The sequence below is a fragment of the Pelobates fuscus genome, chromosome 11, assembly GCF_036172605.1.
Source record: "Pelobates fuscus isolate aPelFus1 chromosome 11, aPelFus1.pri, whole genome shotgun sequence".
In the NCBI taxonomy this organism is placed as follows: domain Eukaryota; kingdom Metazoa; phylum Chordata; class Amphibia; order Anura; family Pelobatidae; genus Pelobates; species Pelobates fuscus.
The window spans coordinates 141,126,522-141,150,784 of NC_086327.1; the positions used below are offsets into that span (position 1 = coordinate 141,126,522).

The window sequence follows — 24,263 nt, forward strand, 5'->3', positions numbered from 1 at the left end:
ATGGACGCTGGCGTCTTCTCACTGTGAAAATCACAGTGAGAAGCACGCAAGCGCCTCTAGCGGCTGTCAATGAGACAGCCACTAGAGGCTGGATTAACCCATTTATAAACATTTCTCTGAAACTGCTATGTTTATAGAAAAAAGGGTTAAACCTAGCTGGACCAGGCACCCAGACCACCTCATTAAGCTGAAGTTGTCTGGGTGCCTATAGTGGTCTTTTAAGCTGTAGTTGTTCTGGTGACTATAGTGCCCCTTAAAATTGTGTTAATTGAATAAATATTTGATGTGATGTGTTCTTATGAACAAAATGAATATAAGTGTGGGTGCACTGAAAGGAACACTATAGGGTCAGGAACACAAACATGTATTCCTGACCCTATAGTGTTAAAACCACCATCTAGCCCCCCTGGGCAACTCATGCTTCCCTAATCTTACTTGTATTCAGGCCTGAAGCTGTAGCTCTGCATGCTGTTTGCCTCAGAAAAACAAGCAGTCTGCTGACATCATCAGAAGTGGCAGCCTGATCCAATCACAATGCTTCCCCATATGATTGGCTGAGACTGACAAGGAGACAGATCAGGGACAGAGCCAGCACAATTCAAACACAGCCCTGGCCAATCAGCATATCCTCATAGAGATGAATTGAATCAATGAATCTCTATGAGGAAAGTTCAGTGTCTGCATGCAGAGGGAGGAGATACCGAATGTTTGGATGCATTTTTGGCAGCCATGACCCAGGAAGGATCTCTAACAGCCATCTGAGGAGTGGCCAGTGAAGTTATCCCTAGGCTGTAATGTAAACACTGCATTTTCTCTGAACAAATTTCACCAGAACAAATTCCATAAGCTGTAGTAGTTCTGGTGACTATAGTTTCCTTTTAATATGAAAGAGGTAAATAATTGTTGAAATTACACATAGCGCAAATTCTAGGGTTTGTTTTGGTGCAGAACTTGCACAATTACCTCTGTCCTTATGGGGTTAACAAGGATGCTTTTTAGAATAATAAAAAACACAACACAATGAATATTAGTGCATTTCCTGCTGGGCTGCATGGAGAGTCGCTTTCACACTTTTAATTGGATCTGGACAGGTTCTTCAAAAAAGTATTAAAACGCCAGAGTCCTGGGAATAGGTGACATTCAGAAGTAGAGGATTCACAGTCCAATGCATTAATAGAAAATAAAGCTATGAAATGTTCAGACTTAACAGGCACATTTTATGATTTCACATATTCGGTTTTAAAACATTGTCAGCTAGAATACATACAGGTATCACGGCCGTATATGAGAGAGTTATTCTACTCCAGGGCTCGACAAATCCCGGGCGCCAGGTCGCCATGGCAACTAAAAATTTTGCCAGGGCGCCTGGGATTTGTCAACTTTTTAGCTAAATAAGCAAATAGGTGAGTGAGCTAAGCGAGCGTTGCAGCCGGCCGCCCTGAGCTTCATGGAGGCGGCCGGCTAAGTGAGCGTTGCAGCTGGCCGCCATGAGCATCATGGAGGCGGCCGGCTGAGTGGAGCATCAAGGCGGTCGGCTGGGGCAGCGTGCAAGAGAGCAGTGATCTTCCAGCGGCTCTCTCTGCTCCCTCGCGCTGTTTAATGATGCCGGTAAACCAGAATATGACGTCATTCCGGCCCCGGCAGCACAGGGAGCAGAGAGGAGCTGCATGGTAGATTACTACTCCCTCTCACACAGTTAGAAAGAGCAGCCCCACTAAACCCCAGGGAACTTCCACTCAGCACTCCCAAAAGGTAGGGAGGCTGGGCGGATTTAAAAAAAAAAAAAAAAGTGTAACATTTTTATTTGAGAAAATGTATGTGTGTATGCCCCTGTCAGTGTGTGTTTGTGTGCCTGTGCCCTGTCAGTGTATGTGCGTATGCCCCTGTCAGTGTGTGTGCCTATGCCCCTGTCAGTGTATATGCCCCTGTCAGTGTATGTGTGTGTGCCCCTGTCAGTGTGTGTGCGTGTATGTCTGTTTAGGTACCTGCGATCACGATTGGTGTTTTTACTCACCCTTTTGTTCCCCACGATGTGCAGGTTTTGCCGTGGCTTGTCCCACCTCCATTGCCGAGTTCATCAATCTTTTTGATCTCAGCTAAGACAATGCTTTCCCATAGGAAAGCATTGGGAGGATATAGCGCAGGTTCTCAATGGGTAACATTCAGCGCGTCCATGCAGAGTACTGACACAGGACCCTCTAGTGGCCGTCTGAGTGACAGCCACTAGAGGTCTTAGTAGGCAGCAATGTAAACACTGCCTTTTCTCTGAAAATGCAGCGTTTACATTGAAAAGGGTACAGCGACAGGCTATAGGCACCAGAACCACTATTAAGCTGTAGTGGTTCTGGTGACTAAACAAAAAAACAAAAAAAAAAAAACTGGCTCCTAACTTTTTTAGCTGGCTCCTAGATTCCAAACAAATTTGTCAAGCTGTGTTCTACTCTACCTGTAAACACGTAGCTATGCACACTGGATCAGGTATGTGTCTGGAAAACATTTTTTCTAATAAGAATAAATTACAAATATAATAAATTTACAGCCAGGTACCTCCTGAGAGTGGAAATAGTACACATCTGGTTTAGATTATAAAGAAAATCTTTCCATCACTGTTAGCATGACCACAAGCAGAGAGAGACATTACAGAAAACATAGTATTTATAAATGAATACACCGTGAAAAGACTTAGAGACAATTCCTAACAGCGATTTGCTGAGGAGTCGAAAATGGCAGCTCTGAGAATATCTTCTTATCTGAAAACGCTTTGAATATGTTCCAAGTCAGGATGTTAAGAGAACATTTATTCGGCCAACTGCCTCTCTCTGAACATTACTTGGGACTAAAGTCAGCAGCAGCTTCAAAAGTAATCATTCCTCTTGCCACGAAGAAACATCTCTGTGCTGGAGCCACACACACACCGCTTTCGATCACAACTGCCACGTTACCACCAGTTAATGGATTGGGCTGCCGTTTGAGCTGTGCATGAAATCTAGAGAACATATTGGGAAGCGTCAGACACATTAAAATGTGATTTTGTTCAAAAATGTTCTGTCCAATGGTCATAAAGTGCCCATTTGACTTTTGGTGCCGAATACAAAACTCAGAAAAGGTGCCTGTTGTCACAGCTTTGGAAGAGAGCCAGAGGGGGCCAAGATTATCCCAAACACATAAAAAAGCCCAACCAGTAAATTCAGCTTGGCTGTTTTCTGAGGGATTTTACTGAAGTTTTGACTCCTGAACTGTCTCTCCAGAGTGAAGGCCAGTGGCACAGTGAGAAGTGGGAGCGCCATGCTGATTGTGTACCGTGTTGCTAGAATGCAAAACACTAGATATGGGAGGAAAACCAGCAGGTTATACAGTATGTAGGACAGTGTCGGGCCGATGAGGATAGCCAGTGTGACTATTCCAGCTTGACGATCAGACTCCATGTCGCGGGTGTTGTTGCTGTGTAGGATCGCCTCTGTGCTGAGAGCAAGGGGGATGGCATACAGTAAAGGGGTGACTGCCAGATACCCTACCTGCACAGCATGGGCAAACATAACAGCCAGGGGCCCAAAAGTGATGAGGATGACAAGATCTCCAAGTGCCACATACTTAAATCCAATACCTGATGCAAAGAAGAAAACAGAAATACATAAATCAGGACATTTATACGGCATGGTATCATGTACGCCAATAAAACTCACAAAGTCACAGCCGACACTAACCGCCAACTGTCATGCAAACAAACAAATTCACCCAACATCTATCAGGCTGGGACAATACAATGCATCATCTGCATTTCCTTCTTTTCTGGTTTATTCTGTGTGTTTGCATTTTAAGCCATTTTAGACCTAAATCAATAAACCTTTACATATAAACCAACACAAAAATGGATACAAACTTTATTTTTTAAAATTAATGTAGGAGCCTGGAGGGCACAAACTAAGGCAGGGCTTGACAAATCCCAGGCGCCAGCTCGCCATGGCGACTACGAATTTTGCCCTGGCACCTGTGATTGGTCAGCCCGTTCCCGCCTCCTCCTGTCTTAATTCCAGTGTAGCTCTTTGTGCGCCGGTGTACCGGGAGGAAGTGAACTGTAATTATTTTCTCCTGGTGCCATGCCAAGTCCCACTGGACCTCAAGGAAGCCACTCTGCATCACCCTAAAGGTAGGAAACAGGAGAGTGGCTACAAATATGTATATTTTTATTTCTGTGTGTAAGTCTATCATGTGTGTATTTGTCTTTGTGCATTTATGATTCATTGTGAGATTTATATAATAAAAATCTTGTGGATGTGTGTAGGTCTGCGAATTTCAGTCAGTCAGTCAGTGTCAGTCAGACAGACAGACACTGCCAGTGTGTCCGTGTGTGTGTCTGCCCGTGTGCCAGTCTGTCAGTGCGTGTGTGAGAGTGTGTGCCAGTCAGTCCATGTGTGAGTTCGTGTGTGGGTGTGCCAGTCAGTCCGCCAGTGCGTGTGTGTAGGACTGAGATAGGAGAAACTTTAGTGGCCGTTCTAGTGACTGCCACTAAAGGGGTTACTGGGCAGCAAGATAAACACTGCATTTTCTCTGAAAAAGCAGATCTTACATTAAAAAACCTACAGGGACAGGTTATAGACACCAGAGTCAGTAAATTAAGCTGTAGTGTTTCTAGTGACTATAGTGTTCCTTAACGAATTGTATTTGACGCTGAAAAAAAAAAAACCTGTCTCCTAAGTCTTTCAGCTGGCTACTAGATTGAAAGCAAATATGTCAAGCCCTGAACTAAGGGATGCACCTAAAGGAGTCATGAACAAAAACAGAATGCATTATGTGTACTGTATGACCTCCAAATCTATTTAATGTTTATGTGTGGGTAGCGGTCACAACAGGTATTCTCATGTTAGTTACTGGCCACTAGCTAATGTGTAAGCATTGTTGCGTCAGGTAGTGGTCCTATCTCTGTATGAGGAGGTGTCATGCCAAAGCATGAGTTGGCATTTGATATATGTAATGAGGTTTTTTTGTACGTTTGGATAACCTTTATTGTGGACTTTGATCGTACACTAAGCCATAAAACTACTAAGATAACAATCCCCAGAGCTTGACATAGGGCATCGTAAAAGGTATTGGATTGGTATTGGAAGGGATGCTCTGACTTTGGGTTCTTCAAAGGACATCATAATTTAAGAAAATATGGAGTGGGCAATAAACTCCCAAGCCAAACCCCTCTGATCCACCCAGGTGTCTGCCCACTGAGAAAACTAGTTTTAATGTATATATTCAGAATGTTGGACGATCCAGAGAGAGATTTTCTTTTTAACAACTACTTGGAGACCTGTAACATCGGAATCTCCCACAAGAATTATATAGAAGGAGTACATATATGTAAGGATTTCTTGTGTTTTCTCCCATTTTATTTTATGGACTGTTCTGCAATTTGTTATCTGTGTTTCCGTATGTCATTTATTTCTGCATTTTTGTACCCAGCACTGTGAGGGGGCTGGTGACCTAAACATACACATTCACTGACAGACACACATCCTCACAAGATATTTATTATTTGATACACACACACACACAAAGAATCATAGATTCATACAGACGTACATGCATGACAGATATAAACATAGAAATAAAAAAAAATTAAAAAGTGAATACATATTTTTAGCCACTCTCCTGTTTCCTACCTTTTGGGTGCAGGAGAGTGGCTTCCCTGGAGTCCAGTGGGACTGGGCATAGCAAAAGGCAGATTGGTGGGGCTGGTTGCGCCTAATGGGAGTGGGCTGCCGCTGGTCAAGACTCCTCTCCTCCACCTGTGTCGATATCACGTGCCGTTCACTGTGCGCCGGGAGGAAGTGAAGGGAAGCCGCGCAGGGGAACGATTGTGCAGGCAGTCGGGTCTGTGAAACGAGGGCGGTAGGGTCTGTGAAATGGGGCAGGTGGCAAACAGACAATTTTGCCAGGTGTCCTGCTGTACGGCCTCAGCGCCGGGAGAAAGTAATTACAGTCCACTTCCTCCAGGTACACTGGCACACAGAGCGCTACACGGGGATTGATATAGGAGGGAAAGGGCTGACCAATTCCAGGAGCCAGGGCAAATTTCTTAGTCGTCATGGCGACCGGGCGCCTGGGATTTGTCGAGCCCTGCATTAACCCTTTCACTTCCACACTCTACCCAATGTCTCGGCTGGGCCAATAGCCCACGTTCGTGACAGGAGGGTATACTCGAACAGATGTTAAAATCACCCATAATAAATAAATATATAAGTGAAAAGAATACCTAGAATAAAGCCCATTGTACAGCACTATGGAATCTGATGGCACTATAAATAAACATAATAAAGCAATTAATAGACAAACTATCCCTGGTCTAGGGATTCGGGCATTCACTCTGCTATGGGATCAGAGCATTAATGGCTGCTATAAAATAGAAATTTTAAACAAATTCCTAGAGTTACAGCTTACAAATGGATCAACAGCAGAAACAGATGTGATAAAGCCAGATCCTCACGGGTGCAAGTCTTTTTTCAGCCTTTGTAACTATGCATAGGTCACCAAGCCGATGCTACTTACTTAGATGAAATCTCCGAGTTAAAATGGGACAATCCAGAAAAGAATAGGTTAGGTCTTGTTTCACTAAATTCATTACAGCTGCAGAACTCTCCCCAACCATTCAGTAAACACAGTACAACTCACCAACTCATGCTGATACCTCGCACTCCATGACAGATAATGCCCTGTAGTCATGCTGTTACCTCGCACTCCATGACAGATAATACCCTGTAGTCATGCTGTTACCTCACACTCCATGACAGATAATGCCCTGTAGTTCTGCTGTTACCTCGCACTCCATGACAGATAATGCCCTGTAGTCATGCTGTTACCTCACACTCCATGACAGATAATGCCCTGTAGTTCTGCTGTTACCTCGCACTCCATGACAGATAATGCCCCGTAGTCATGCTGTTACCTCACACTCCATGACAGATAATGCCCCGTAGTCATGCTGTTACCTCACACTCCATGACAGATAATGCCCTGTAGTTCTGCTGTTACCTTGCATAGTAATTCAACTCATGTATTTTAAAAATTAAGGAGCACTATAGGGTGAGGAACACAAACATGTATTCCTGACCCAATAGGGTTAAAACCACCATAAAGCCACCCTGGTCCCCTCATGCCTCCCTAAATATAGTAAAATCTTACTTGAATACAAATCTGCAGCTGCTATCTTTGTCCCAGTTTCCTTTAGACCTGCCCACTGCCATCATCAGAAGTGGTAGCCTGATCCAATCACAGTGCTTCCCCATAGCATTGGCTGAGACTGAAGGAGGCAGATCAGGGGCAGAGCCAGCATGATTCAAACACAGCCCTGGCCAATCAGCATCTCCTTATAGAGTTGAATTGAATCAATGAATCTCTATGAGGAAAGTTCAGTCTCTGCATGCAGAGGGAGGAGATACTGAATGTTTGGATGCATTTTAGGCAGCCATGACCCAGGAAGGATCTCTCACAGCCATCTGAGGAGTGGCCAGTGAAGTTATCACTAGGCTGTAATGTAATGTAAACACTGCATTTTCTCTGAAAAGACAGTGTTTACAGCAAAAAGCCTGAAGGTAATGATTCTACTCACCAGAACAAATGCAATAAGCTGTAGTTGGTCAGGTGACTAAAGTGTCCCAGCTAATTGAAGTGGTCTGAAGTGGTCTGGTTGCTGTGACCCTTTTGCACTTAGTGCTGTTGTTTACAATGTTTACATTGCAGCTCTAAGTCTGCCCTCATTAGCTGTCTACCAGACAGCCACTGGGGTGCTTCCGGAATCCAAACCGACCTTTGGTCCATTATCTGACACTAGACGTCCTCAGACTTTCCCCATAGGAAAGCACTGAATAATGCTTTCCTATGGGGAGGTCCAATGCATGGACGGCCATTCCCGTGCATGAACATTCGGTCTGCCCCGCCAGCTGACGTCGGTGGGGGAGGAGCGTGGACAGAGCACTGGATTCAGTGGCTCAGCCCCGCGGGAGTGCGGGTGCGACCTATTAAACCTATAGTGCCAGGAAAAAACGGCTTTGTTTTCCTGGCACAATAGGATCCCTTTAAATGATTGGCCAAGGCACTACCACCACCAGCTAACTAAAGGGACACTCCACTGCCCGTTAAAAAACAGCTTGCAAAAACTGCAGATTTCTATCCCCGCCCAGACTTTCTGTGGTTGTCCAATCACAGACTTCCCTCTGTAGCTCAATTGCAGACTCTTGAGATTAGCTCCACTGAGCTAAACAACCAGGAAGTAACAGGACCTGTTGTCCCGACAGTTGGGCGTGTAGCAATGTTTATTTATAAAATGGTCTGTTTCAATTGAATCTGCATTTTTTTAAGTCATTTAAGTGTTTGGAGTATCGCTTTAACTTTATTCAAACACGAGGAGAACTAAATTCGTGTAGGGACTTCCACAGCAATCTGTGATGAGGAGGCTGGGGGACACAGGTAAGTGTCATACCAATTGAAAAATATTTGACTACTTAACAGGATATGCAACCAAGGCACCCTTGTGCTATTACCACTATAGAAGGCTAAAGTGGTTATGGTGCCTAGACTGCGTATTTAAATCTAAAATCTAATTCCGCAGCTTGGTCTCTGGGCTTACGCTTTGTGAAATGGAATGAATCCTTCTTATACTTTGTTTTGATCAGAGTACATTTGCTCTTTAGCATGCAGCCATTAAAAGCAGACTCTAAACTACAACTGAACCATTTAAGAAAATAACCCCTTAAAGGTCCACTGTAGGCACCCAGACAACTTCAGCTTAATAAAGTGGTCTGGGTGCCAGGTCCAGCTAGGTTTAACCCTTTTTGCAGTAAACATAGCAGTTTCAGAGAAACTGCTATGTTTACCTATGGGTTAATCCAGCCTCTAGTGGCTGTCTCATTGACAGCCGCTAGAGGCGCTTCCGCAATTCTCACTGTGATTTTCACAGTGAGAAGACGCCAGCGTCCATAGGAAAGCATTGAGAATGCTTTCCTATGGACTGGCTGAATGCACGCGCGGCTCTTGCCGCACATGCGCATTCAGCCGATGACGGAAGAAGAGGGAGGAGAGTCCCAGCGCTGGAAAAAAGGTAAGGGATTAACCCCTTCCTCACCCTTCAGCACCACGGAAGTGGGACCCTGAGTGTGGGGGCACCCTCAGGGCACTATAGTGCCAGGAAAACGAGTATATTTTCCTGGCACTATAGTGGTCCTGTAACCCCTTGGTGACCAGGCCATTTTTCAATTTTATTACCGTTAAGGACCAGGGCTCTTTTTACATTTCTGCAGTGGTTGTGTTTAGATGTAATTTGCCTCTTACACATTTACTGTATCCATACATATTATATACCATTTTTCTCGCTATTAAATGTTCATTCTAAAGATACCATTATTTTCATCATATCATATAATTTACTAGAATAAAAAAAGTAAAATATGATGAAGAAAAAAAAAAAACAGCTGGCCATCATGCACCCATGTCCCAGTTGAAACATGTCTGAAGCCGGCCAATGTAATTCACCTCCGTCAAACTGTATGTTTTTGAAAAGTACACACTTTAGGGCATTTCACATGGTGGCATTTCAACACTTTACATGCACTAATTCTACCACCAGTCTCTGTCAAACGTTTTTGTGGTGTTATTTTTCACTCACACATTCTACTTTGTGCATAGATTCTAAGCTCCTGTTAGGTGTTACTGCCAAAGGACACCCCAATATGTACTCGGCATCATCTCCCGAGTACAGCGATAACACCCATGCATACGTTTGTCGGGTTCACTGGGGGGTGCAAAGCAAAATGTCTGATATGCGTTTTTCACATTTTACATATCTTGTTTGCCTATCTTCCTTTTGGGGGCCTTATCAGTTATCCCAATGTATTTTCTTGCCATGAGCGTGCATATATTTGAAAAGTTGACACCCCACAGTAGTTGAAGAACGTGTGTGGAGGTAACTGTTCAATCCTCAATTTTACACACGCACACCACTTTTTGACTGTGATTTAGGAGAGCCAGTTGTTGGTTATTGCAAGAAAACACCCCGGGTTGTTTTCTGCAAGGCCTCCTAAGGACACCCATGCCCCCCATGCATAGGTTTGCCAGGATTTTGGGAAGGTACGGTTACAATTGTATGACTTACAATTTGAGCTGAAATTGAGAGTATTTCTTCTGATAGGCCTATCTTTAGCTTGGGGCTTATCACATACCCCAGTTTTATATATATCGCCACAAAGGGGTACATACTTGAAACGTAGACACCCCGAGGTATTGCATGTGGAGTGCTTTGAGGCAACTTTTTTTAGCCAGACAAAAGATAAAAAAAGTTGAAGAACGTGTGTGGAGGTAACTGTTCAATCCTCAATTTTACACACGCACACCGCTTTTTGACTGTGATTTAGGAGAGCCCGTTGTTGGTTATTGCAAGAAAACACCCCGGGTTGTTTTCTGCGAGGCCTCCTAAGGACACCCATGCCCCCCATGCACGGGGTAAATGTAATAAACCCCCCCCAAAAAAGACACCAAAAAAAAAAAACTGAACGCCAAATGTTAAAAAATAAATAAAAAATGGACCAGCGTGTGGTATCGTTTGAAGCAGTCGCCAATGCAGAGTCCAGAGCAATCAGGACAGTAATATACACTATATTTTCTCTGCCCCCTCTTAGAACAGACCCTGCATCTTTTTTGTGGATTCTGCTTTGCCGCAGTAGGGGGAATTTTAAAAATAAAATGTGTAGCCCCAACTCTGCTCTCTCCCATCACCGCCCGGGGAGCAGGTGCATCACGGTACAAAATCCCCGAAATCATCTGGAGCTGAAACTGTAAAAATCTCAGTTGCGTCCCGGGGTTTGCTTTTTTGAACAACAAGAAAGCGTTGTGGGTTGCAATCTGCATTAGGTAGATTGCAACCTTTTTGTACCAGGCCCTTGTCTTTCGTATAATTAGGTAGGGCTGCAGCAGCTGATCTGCCAGATCAACCCCACCCATATGACGGTTATAGGCCTTGATGCACACTGGCTTCCTCGTTCTCTCAGCTCTGCCACGTACAGGGACCTCCACAGTCCCTTCAGTGTGGATGGTGGTAAGAAGGTACACATCCTTCTTGTCTCTGTACTTAACTGCCAACAGCTCCTCTTGGCGCAGAGCTGAGGTCTTCCCCCTCCGTAGCCGGGTGCGTGCAAGTTGTCCTGGGAAACCTGTGCTGTTCTTTTTAATTGTGCCGCAAGCTACTGTATCAAAACAGTACAGTAGCTTGAACAAAGGGACACTTGTATAAAAATTGTCAGTATACAAGTGGTACCCTTTGTTCATCAGGGGGAATATCAGGTCCCAGACAATCTTGACACTGGTTCCCATATGTTCTGGGCAACCTGGAGGGTCAAGGTGGCTATCCTTTCCCTCGTACACCCGGAAGGCCTGAGTATACCCAGTCTCGCTATCACAGAGCTTATACATCTTTACACCATACCTAGAGCGCTTGGAAGGAACATACTGCTTGAATCCCAGCCTTCCCTTATACTTCATTCACACATATATTCCTTCCAGGTGTATAAGCCTCTGCAAACCTGGCAGCAAAGTGGGTAATCAGGGGGCGGATTTTAATATTGATCATTTTATTTTATTTTTTATATATATTATTATATATGCACTGAGTGCCAGGACTAGGGATCGACCGATTATCGGTTTTACCGATATAATCGCCCGATATTTGGTATTTTCGGCAATATCGGTATCGGCCAATAGGGATACCGATATTGCCGATAATACCTCCCAGGACCGCCAGGCTCATTACAAGCCCGGCGGTCCTGGGGGGGTGGGCAGCAAGCGTTTACTCACCTCCCAGCAGCTCCTCCAGCTCCCCAGTGTAAATCTCGCAAGACCCGCGGCCAGCTCTGACGGCCGCGTGTCTCGCGAGATTTACAGTGGGGAGCTGGAGGAGCTGCTGGGAGGTGAGTAAACGCTTGCTGCCCCCCCTCCCAAGCTAAGCCAATGCCACTGGACCACCAGGGATTAACATATCCCCCCTCCCTGGCAAGGCAACAAGCAGGGAGGGGGGGACAACAAAAAACAAATAATAATTATATATATATATAAAACATTTTTTAATATAAAAATAAAAATAAATATTTAATAAAAAAAATGCCCCCTCACACATACACTCTATTATACACATACACTACACAAACACACTGTGTATATAATTCAATAGTGTGTGTGTATAATAATGCAGTGTGTGTTTGTATAGTGTGTGTGTATATATAAAATTCAGTGTGTGTGTATAATAATGCAGTGTGTTTGTATAGTGTGTGTGTATATATATAAAATTCAGTGTGTGTGTATATAATGCAGTGTGTTTGTATAGTGTGTGTGTGTGTGTATAATGCACACTACACAAACACACACTACATTATACACACACACTATACAAACACACTGCATTATATACACACACACACTACAAACACACACACACACACTGCATTATACACACGCACTATACAAACACTGCATTATATACACACACACACACACACACTATACAAACACTGCATTATATACACACACACACACACTATACAAACACTGCATTATATACACACACACACACACACACACACACTATACAAACACTGCAATATACACACACACACTGCATTATATACACACACTATACAAACACACTGCAATATACACACACACACACACACACACACACTATACAAACACACTGCATTATATACAGTGTGTTTGTGTAGTATGTTTATATAATTCAGTGTGTTTGTGTAGTGTGTTTATATAATTCAGTGTGTTTGTGTAGTGTGTTTATATAATGCACACTACACACACACCCTGCATTATATACATACACTATACAAACACACACTGCATTATATAAACACACTACATTCACTATACACACACACACTACACAAATACACACACTACACAAACACGCGCATTTAGTATATACAGCATTCACTTTACGCACACTACACAAACACTCTGCTTTCATTATATACACACTAGACAAATACACACTGCATCCACTACACACACACACACACTGCATCCACTACACACACACACACACACTGCATCCACTACACACACACACACTGCATCCACTACACACACACACTGCATCCACTACACACACTGCATCCACTACACACACACACACACACAGCATCCACTACACACACACACACACTGCATCCACTACACACACACACACACTGCATCCACTACACACACACACACACTGCATCCACTACACACACACACACACACACACACTGCATCCACTACACACACACACACACTGCATCCACTACACACACACACACACTGCATCCACTACACACACACACACACACACTGCATCCACTACACACACACACACACACACTGCATCCACTACACACACACACACTGCATCCACTACACACACTGCATCCACTACACACACTGCATCCACTACACACACTGCATCCACTACACACACTGCATCCACTACACACACTGCATCCACTACACACACTGCATCCACTACACACACTGCATCCACTACACACACTGCATCCACTACACACACTGCATCCACTACACACACTGCATCCACTACACACACTGCATCCACTACACACACTGCATCCACTACACACACTGCATCCACTACACACACACACACACTGCATCCACTACACACACACACACTGCATCCACTACACACACACACACACACTGCATCCACTACACACACACACACACTGCATCCACTACACACACACACACACTGCATCCACTACACACACACACACACTGCATCCACTACACACACACACACACACTGCATCCACTACACACACACACACACACTGCATCCACTACACACACACACACACTGCATCCACTACACACACACACACTGCATCCACTACACACACACACACTGCATCCACTACACACACACACACACACTGCATCCACTACACACACACACACACACTGCATCCACTACACACACACACACTGCATCCACTACACACACACACACTGCATCCACTACACACACACACTGCATCCACTACACACACACACTGCATCCACTACACGTGGCATGTATATTTTGTGCATTTACCTTTAGAAATAGTTTTTATTTTCCAAAATGGTAAATGTACAGAATATTGGCAAATTATATCGGCTATCGGCCTAAAAGTTCACAGAATATCGGTATCGGTATCGGCTTTAAAAAAATCAATATCGGTCGATCCCTAGCCAGGACCCCTCAAGGCACTCATCACATGCAGAGCATCACGGCTATACTATCAGAGCTTCCAGAGCTCAAAACAGGTGCAGACGTACCAGGTACGTCCAAGGTCATTATGGACTGTTTTCTGCCAGACGTACCTGATACGTCCGCGTTCGAGAAGGGGTTAAGGACCAATGACAGTTTTTGTTTTCCTAACAATGTCTTCTTTAAAGATCTTACCCCAAAATGTAATTATCTACTCATTTAAAAAGGCACTCAAAGCACCATAACCACTACAAGATTTGATTTCTCACGTGGGGTCAGCATGGTGCGGTTTCCTTTCTCTGAAGAAAAGAAAAAAAAGGTGGAAGCTACAGGAAAGACACTCAAAAGATGGGATTAACCCACAATGGACTACCAGGGTAGTATCAGGAAAGAGGAGACAAGCTATGAGTGCCCTTAGTGGATCAAAATATCATTAAAATTTAACTTTTAATAGTACGAAAAATATAAAACAATTGGAGGAAAAAATAAAAAGTGTTGAAAATAACTTTTAGTGAATTTACAGTAAGTGTAAATGTATGTACAGCAAAACAAAAGAAAAGAACCAAAAAATAAGTGCTAATCAAAATCTGTAAGCTAGATGGTGAATACACGTATACCTATATTATAATGGTATATTTGTGCACATAGTATCGCGGCACATCTGCCCCAAATTGCAATGTGGGTGACATTCGATACTTCAAGTAGTGTGCAATTCGGAGAACACTGAATTGGGGTCTAATGGGCAGCTGCTGCCGAGTTTCTGAGCATGAATCAGCCCTGTGACCTATGTAAAGAGAGATCTTCAATCGCTGATAAAATGTCCAGCGTATTTGACAGGCCTGTTAAACGATCACAGTCAAGATGAGGATTACTCTTTCTAGTGATAAATCATAATTAAATGAAGTGCTGTACAAATATACACAGAAGTTATGGTAGCTGTATGCAACTGATAGTCCAATAGCAATCAGTGTAACGTGTGAGCGACCAAATAGACAAAAACAATCAAACACTGAAAGTGCTGGTAATCACCCTGTGACCTATGTAGAGAAAGACCTATACTCGCTGTTAAGATATCCAGCATACTTATTGACAGGTCTACAATGGTCACAGTGCAGATATCGTTCCTTCTTTAAAGTGATAAATTATACATAAATGAGGTGCTGTACAAATATACACTAAAGATATAGCTACATTAGATAGATACAGGAGTGGTGAACAGGATCCTTCAGAGAGTGCAGTCATGTTGATCTGAGGACCACACACTGAGCTGTTGCACTGAATCCAATGGCCCCTGACGTGCGTGTTTCGTCACAACTCATCAACATGACTGCACTCTCTGAAGGATCCTGTTCACCACTCCTGTTATGACCGGAGCAGACTATATTGTGGGGTAGATCTATGCCACTGTGCATTATTCTTTCCCCTTCAGTACACATTCGATCGTGATACTACCCCCTCCATCTGTGTCTGCTGGCTATAACAGTTATTGTGGTTTAGTTTGGGCTATTTTAGCTCCATTTCTCATATGCAGTTGGTGGCAACATTCCACTCCGTTTACCAAGTAAATTATTACTGTTACTATTTCAGTTCTTACTGCAACTTTGTCTTGTTGCAAGCTAACTGCAACTTTGTTTTGTTGCAAGTTACTTATACCAGAGGTATCCTGAAAACTTATGAACAGGTCCTCTGTGTTTTTATGTATCTAATGTAGCTATATCTTTAGTGTATATTTGTACAGCACCTCATTTATGTATAATTTATCACTTTAAAGAAGGAACCATATCTGCACTGTGACCATTGTAGACCTGTCAATAAGTATGCTGGATATCTTAACAGCGAGTATAGGTCTTTCTCTACATAGGTCACAGGGTGATTACCAGCACTTTCAGTGTTTGATTGTTTTTGTCTATTTGGTCGCTCACACGTTACACTGATTGCTATTGGACTATCAGTTGCATACAGCTACCATATCTTCTGTGTATATTTGTACAGCACTTCATTTAATTATCATTTATCACTAGAAAGAGTAATCCTCATCTTGACTGTGATCGTTTAACAGGCCTGTCAAATACGCTGGACATTTTATCAGCGATTGAAGATCTCTCTTTACATAGGTCACAGGGCTGATTCACTGTTTCCTTTCTCTGATACAGCTAAATCAATTAGCTTTCTTCAGCTATGCTCTGCAGTGCCAACTCATTGACCGACAGCTGATCGCACACAACCAATGAGCTTAGCTCTAGACTTAAAAGGACACTAGTCACCAAAACAACTACAGCTTATTGTATTTGTTCAGTAAACACTGTCTTTTCAGAAAAAATGCAGTGTTTACATTACAGCCTAGGGATAACACCACTGGCCACTCCTCAAATGGCTACTAGAGGTGCTTCCTGGGGCAGTGCTGCACAGTGTGACTGTCATTCAGTATCTCCATCCTCTGCATGCAGACACTGAACTTTCCTCATAGAGATGCACGGATTTAATACAGCTCTATGAGGAGATGTTGATTGGTCAGGGCTGTGTTTGCTCTGCCCCTGACAGTCTCAAACAATCCTATTTGAAAGCTTTGTAACAGGCTCAGAACAACACTTCTGGTGATGTCAGCCAAGCAGGCAGATCAGGGGCAGAGCCAGCAGCTGCAGATTTTAACAAAAGTAAGATTTTACTATATTTGAGGGGGTAAGGGTGGACCATGGGGGCTAGATGGTGGTTACATAGCTGAAAAGAGACTTGCATCCATCAAGTTCAGCCTTCCTCAAATTTGTTTTTTGAAGCACTTCCAATTTTGCAACAAACTAGGGAAAGTGAAATCCTTCTTGACCCTTGAATGGCAGTCAGATTAATCCTTGGATCGAGAAACTATTACCCTACATTGAAAAATGATATCCTTAAATATTCTGTTTTTGCAAGTATGCATCTCGTAGCTGTTTGAACATGCTGGTTGTAACACTATAGGGTCAGGAATACATGTTTGTGCTCCTGACCCTATAGTGTTCCTTTAACTTCATCAGAGAGCTGTCAACAGTGGCAGTGAGTGACACCTGGTGGACCACAGGTATGAAGCAACCTTTGGCCACTTATATTGCAGGGAAGCTGGTAACCTCATTCCACCATAACCATGCAAGGAACAGAAGTTATGGTGCTCATAAGATGTCTAATTACATTTGTACTTCAAATTAAATAGCAATATAATATTAATAGTTTCTTTATCAACACACCTCCAGTGTACAGGAATGAACTGGAAAGTCCTCCAAAATAGATAAGAGCCAGATGTTCCAGCTTCAGCTTGGATAGGAAGAAAAGACAAGCAGCACACAAACAGCCAAGAGTGTAGAGACAGACCCCGAATCGTACAACATCTTGAGGCTCCAGAATACGGTCTACCAGAGTCCTGTCATCGCTCTTCTTGTGGTCAATGCCTTTGGAAAAGTCATAGTAGGTGTTCACCAGGTTTCCAGCACCATGGACTGACAAAACAGCCACAGCACAAACCAAGAGAAGCAGGAAATCCAGGCTACCTTCAGATCGGTAAGCAAGTGCACTTCCCAATGCAACAGGAATCAGAGAGGCACTAAAACTCCAAGGTCGAAGGGCTAGGACATATGCTGCACACTTCGGCTTCCAACTTATGGATGCAGGAACTGAATGGTCTGATAATGGGTATCCTTGACCATGGGGGAATGGATTGGTTCCTCCCTTAATCTCAGTACATCCACCTCCATTGGTGTTCTCCTGAGTGACACTTATTTTATTCAAGCTGGTTTCATCCGACTTCATGTTCACTTTTGAAAATGGAACTGCAGTCCAAATCACTGACAGGCATTTAGATCTGTTAGAATGGATGTGCTGGCAACTACAAGAACACAATACAGGAAATCCAGTTATAAAGAGGCAGCGCAATACAGGAAATCCAGTTATAAAGCGTCAGCGCAATACAGGCAATCCAGTTATAAAGCGTCAGCGCAATACAGGCAATCCAGTTATAAAGAGGCAGCGCAATACAGGCAATCCAGTTATAAAGAGGCAGCGCAATACAGGCAATCCAGTTATAAAGAGGCAGCGCAATACAGGCAAGAGGCAGCGCAATACAGGCAAGAGGCAGCGCAATACAGGCAAGAGGCAGCGCAATACAGGCAAGAGGCAGCGCAATACAGGCAAGAGGCAGCGCAATACAGGCAAGAGGCAGCGCAATACAGGCAAGAGGCAGCGCAATACAGGCAAGAGGCAGCGCAATACAGGCAAGAGGCAGCGCAATACAGGCAAGAGGCAGCGCAATACAGGCAATCCAGTTATAAAGAGTCAGTCTGGGAGTTGGGGGGAGGGTTACCAGTCTGGGAGTTGGGGGAGGGTTACCAGTCTGGGAGTTGGGGGGAGGGTTACCAGTCTGGGAGTTGGGGGGAGGGTTACCAGTCTGGGAGTTGGGGGGAGGGTTACCAGTCTGGGAGTTGGGGGGAGGGTTACCAGTCTGGGAGTTGGGGGGGGGGAGGGTTACCAGTCTGGGAGTTGGGGGGGGGGGAGGGTTACCAGTCTGGGAGTTGGGGGGGGGGGAGGGTTACCAGTCTGGGAGTTGGGGGGGGGGGAGGGTTACCAGTCTGGGAGTTGGGGGGGGGGGGAGGGTTACCAGTCTGGGAGTTGGGGGGGGGGGAGGGTTACCAGTCTGGGAGTTGGGGGGGGGGGAGGGTTACCAGTCTGGGAGTTGGGGGGGGGGGAGGGTTACCAGTCTGGGAGTTGGGGGGGGGGGGAGGGTTACCAGTCTGGGAGTTGGGGGGGGGGGAGGGTTACCAGTCTGGGAGTTGGGGGGGGGGGGGAGGGTTACCAGTCTGGGAGTTGGGGGGGGGGAGGGTTACCAGTCTGGGAGTTGGGGGGGGGGGAGGGTTACCAGTCTGGGAGTTGGGGGGGGGAGGGTTACCAGTCTGGGAGTTGGGGGGGGGGGAGGGTTACCAGTCTGGGAGTTGGGGGGGGGGGAGGGTTACCAGTCTGGGAGTTGGGGGGGGGGAGGGTTACCAGTCTGGGAGTTGGGGGGGGGGGAGGGTTACCAGTCTGGGAGTTGGGGGGGGGGGGGAGGGTTACCAGTCTGGGAGTTGGGGGGGGGGGAGGGTTACCAGTCTGGGAGTTGGGGGGAGGGTTACCAGTCTGGGAGTTGGGGGGAGGGTTACCAGTCTGGGAGTTGGGGGGAGGGTTACCAGTCTGGGAGTTGGGGGGAGGGTTACCAGTCTGGGAGTTGGGGGGAGGGTTACCAGTCTGGGAGTTGGGGGGGGGGGGGGAGGGTTACCAGTCTGGGAGTTGGGGGGGGGGGGGGTTACCAGTCTGGGAGTTGGGGGGGGGGAGGGTTACCGGTCTGGGAGTTGGGGGGGGGGGGGTTACCGGTCTGGGAGTTGGGGGGGGGGGTTACCGGTCTGGGAGTTGGGGGGGGGGTTACCGGTCTGGGAGTTGGGGGGGGTTACCGGTCTGGGAGTTGGGGGGGGGGGGCGTTACCGGTCTGGGAGTTGGGGGGGGGGGTTACCGGTCTGGGAGTTGGGGGGGGGGGGGTTACCGGTCTGGGAGTTGGGGGGTTACTGGACTGGGAGTTGGGGGGGGGGGGGGTTACCGGTCTGGGAGTCTCTCCCGGGTTAGTGACGTGGCCGGGTCTCTTACATCTCACTCAGGTTTCCGTGTCACTCTGTCTCCTTCTGGACGCCGCCATCTTGCTGTGTTACACCATAAAAGTTCCGGCAGACACAGCTAATCCCTGCGCCGCTCTGGCAGGTGTGAGTCCTGGCTCCCTCCGCGCACTATTTGCCATCTGCCAGCGAGGGAGATATAAACAGACAGACAGACAGACAGGGACAGACAGACAGAGACAGACAGACAGACAGAGACACAGACAGACAGATAGACACTGACAGACAGACAGGGACAGACAGATAGACACTGACAGACAGACAGGGACAGACAGACAGACAGAGACACAGACAGACAGATAGACAGGGACAGACAGATAGACACTGACAGACAGACAGGGACAGACAGACAGACAGAGACACAGACAGACAGATAGACACTGACAGACAGACAGAGACACAGACAGACAGGGACAGACAGATAGACACTGACAGATAGACAGACAGGGACAGACAGACAGAGACACAGACAGACAGACAGACAGGGACAGACAGACACTGACAGACAGACAGGGACAGACAGACAGAGACACAGACAGACAGACACAGAATTCAGCAGACAATGGCGTGTTTTACCTTAAATAGCTGAATTGGGAATAATATAACCATATTGGCCATTCTCTGTAACTCCCTGTTTAGTAAATAAACCAACCAATAAACTGATCAAATTAACCCACTTTGGAGCCAATTCAGCTGGGCCTCCCAATCAATGTGTATATCTATTATCACTCGCTTTCCTAATAAAGCAGAGAAATCGCCCTTACGCCAATCGTTACCAGTAACAGACTAATGTTATTCATTTTGTTTTCCTAGAATTACATTGTTTTTATTTCATATAGTGAGGGCAGGTTTCTTCAGTACTGCCACCCATTGTACATCGCCGCTGAGTTTGCTGGCGCTATATAGCCACCCATTGTACATCGCCGCTGAGTTTGCCAGCGCTATATAGCCACCCATTGTACATCGCCGCTGAGTTTGCTGGCGCTATATAGCCACCCATTGTACATTGCCGCGGAGTTTGCTGGAGCTATATAGCCACCCATTGTACATCGCCGCGGAGTTTGCTGGCGCTATATAGCCACCCATTGTACATCGCCGCTGAGTTTGCTGGCGCTATATAGCCACCCATTGTACAGCGCCATGGAGTTTGCTGGCGCTATATAGCCACCCATTGTACATCGCCGCGGAATTTGCTGGCGCTATATAGCCACCCATTGTACATCGCCACGGAATTTGCTGGCGCTATATAGTAACCCATTGTACAGCGCCACGGAGTTTGCTGGCGCTATATAGCTACCCATTGTACAGCGCCGCAGAGTTTGCTGGCGCTATATAGCCACCCATAGTACAGCGCCACGGAGTTTGCTGGCGCTATATAGCCACCCATTGTACATCGCCACGGAATTTGCTGGCGCTATATAGCCACCCATTGTACAGCGCCACAGAGTTTGCTGGCGCTATATAGCCACCCATTGTACTTTGCCACAGAATTTGCTGGCGCTATATAGCCACCCATTGTACATCGCCACGGAATTTGCTGGCGCTATATAGCCACCCATTGTACAGCACCACAGAGTTTGCTGGCGCTATATAGCCACCCATTGTACAGCGCCACGGAGTTTGCTGGTGCTATATATAGCCACCCATTGTACAGCACCACAGAGTTTGCTGGCGCTATATAGCCACCCATTGTACAGCGCCACGGAGTTTGCTGGTGCTATATATAGCCACCCATTGTACAGCGCCGCAGAGTGAGTTTGCTGGCGCTATATAAATCATAATAATAGGTTTCTGTACCATTACTGTATTAATATGGGGGTATATTTACTATCTGTATTAATATGGGGGTATATTTATTACTGTATTAATATGGGGTATATTTATTATCTGTATTAATATGGGGGTATATTTACTATCTGTATTAATATGGGGGTATATTTACTTTCTGTATTAATATGGGGGTATATTTATTATCTGTATTAATATGGGGGTATATTTACTGTCTGTATTAATATGGGGGTATATTTATTATCTGTATTAATATGGGGGTATATTTACTGTCTGTATTAATATGGGGGTATATTTACTGTCTGTATTAATATGGGGGTATATTTACTATCTGTATTAATATGGGGGTATATTTACTGTCTGTATTAATATGGGGGTATATTTACTATCTGTATTAATATGGGGGTATATTTACTATCTGTATTAATATGGGGGTATATTTACTATCTGTATTAATATGGGGGTATATTTACTATCTGTATTAATATGGGGGTATATTTACTATCTGTATTAATATGGGGGTATATTTACTATCTGTATTAATATGGGGTATATTTACTATCTGTATTAATATGGGGTATATTTATTATCTGTATTAATATGGGGGTATATTTATTATCTGTATTAATATGGGGGTATATTTACTATCTGTATTAATATGGGGGTATATTTACTATCTGTATTAATATGGGGGTATATTTACTATCTGTATTAATATGGGGGTATATTTATTATCTGTATTAATATGGGGTATATTTATTATCTGTATTAATATGGGGGTATATTTACTGTCTGTATTAATATGGGGGTATATTTACTGTCTGTATTAATATGGGGGTATATTTACTATCTGTATTAATATGGGGGTATATTTACTATCTGTATTAATATGGGGGTATATTTATTATCTGTATTAATATGGGGGTATATTTATTATCTGTATTAATATGGGGGTATATTTACTGTCTGTATTAATATGGGGGTATATTTATTATCTGTATTAATATGGGGTATATTTACTATCTGTATTAATATGGGGGTATATTTATTATCTGTATTAATATGGGGGTATATTTATTACTGTATTAATATGGGGGTATATTTATTATCTGTATTAATATGGGGGTATATTTACTATCTGTATTAATATGGGGGTATATTTACTATCTGTATTAATATGGGGGTATATTTACTGTCTGTATTAATATGGGGGTATATTTACTGTCTGTATTAATATGGGGGTATATTTACTATCTGTATTAATATGGGGTATATGTACTATCTGTATTAATATGGGGGTATATTTACTATCTGTATTAATATGGGGGTATATTTATTATCTGTATTAATATGGGGGTATATTTACTGTCTGTATTAATATGGGGGTATATTTACTATCTGTATTAATATGGGGGTATATTTATTATCTGTATTAATATGGGGGTATATTTACTATCTGTATTAATATGGGGGTATATTTACTATCTGTATTAATATGGGGGTATATTTACTATCTGTATTAATATTGGGGTATATTTACTATCTGTATTAATATGGGGTATATTTACTATCTGTATTAATATGGGGGTATATTTATTATCTGTATTAATATGGGGGTATATTTACTATCTGTATTAATATGGGGGTATATTTACTATCTGTATTAATATGGGGGTATATTTACTGTCTGTATTAATATGGGGGTATATTTACTATCTGTATTAATATGGGGGTATATTTATTATCTGTATTAATATGGGGGTATATTTACTATCTGTATTAATATGGGGGTATATTTACTATCTGTATTAATATGGGGGTATATTTACTGTCTGTATTAATATGGGGGTATATTTATTATCTGTATTAATATGGGGGTATATTTATTATCTGTATTAATATGGGGGTATATTTACTATCTGTACTAATATGGGGGTATATTTACTATCTGTATTAATATGGGGGTATATTTATTATCTGTATTAATATGGGGGTATATTTACTATCTGTATTAATATGGGGGTATATTTATTATCTGTATTAATATGGGGGTATATTTACTATCTGTATTAATATGGGGGTATATTTACTATCTGTATTAATATGGGGGTATATTTACTATCTGTATTAATATGGGGGTATATTTATTATCTGTATTAATATGGGGGTATATTTATTATCTGTATTAATATGGGGTATATTTATTATCTGTATTAATATGGGGGTATATTTACTATCTGTATTAATATGCGGGTATATTTACTATCTGTATTAATATGGGGGTATATTTACTATCTGTATTAATATGGGGGTATATTTATTATCTGTATTAATATGGGGGTATATTTATTATCTGTATTAATATGGGGGTATATTTATTATCTGTATTAATATGGGGGTATATTTACTATCTGTATTAATATGGGGGTATATTTACTATCTGTATTAATATGGGGTATATTTACTATCTGTATTAATATGGGGGTATATTTACTATCTGTATTAATATGGGGGTATATTTACTATCT

General features: G+C 43.6%; 1 protein-coding gene across 1 annotated transcript; it reads right to left on the bottom strand.

Annotated features, from left to right (window-relative positions):
• Positions 1-1,063: 1,063 nt before the first annotated feature.
• On the bottom strand, positions 1,064-19,969 carry UBIAD1 (UbiA prenyltransferase domain containing 1). Its single transcript, XM_063436165.1, has 3 exons — positions 19,922-19,969; positions 17,506-18,140; positions 1,064-3,604 (listed from the first exon to the last, which is right to left on the bottom strand). Exons 2-3 carry the CDS (start codon positions 18,062-18,064, stop codon positions 3,117-3,119), a joined length of 1,047 nt encoding a protein of 348 aa, XP_063292235.1. The 5' UTR covers positions 18,065-18,140; positions 19,922-19,969; the 3' UTR covers positions 1,064-3,116.
• Between the last annotated feature and the right edge of the window lie 4,294 nt (positions 19,970-24,263).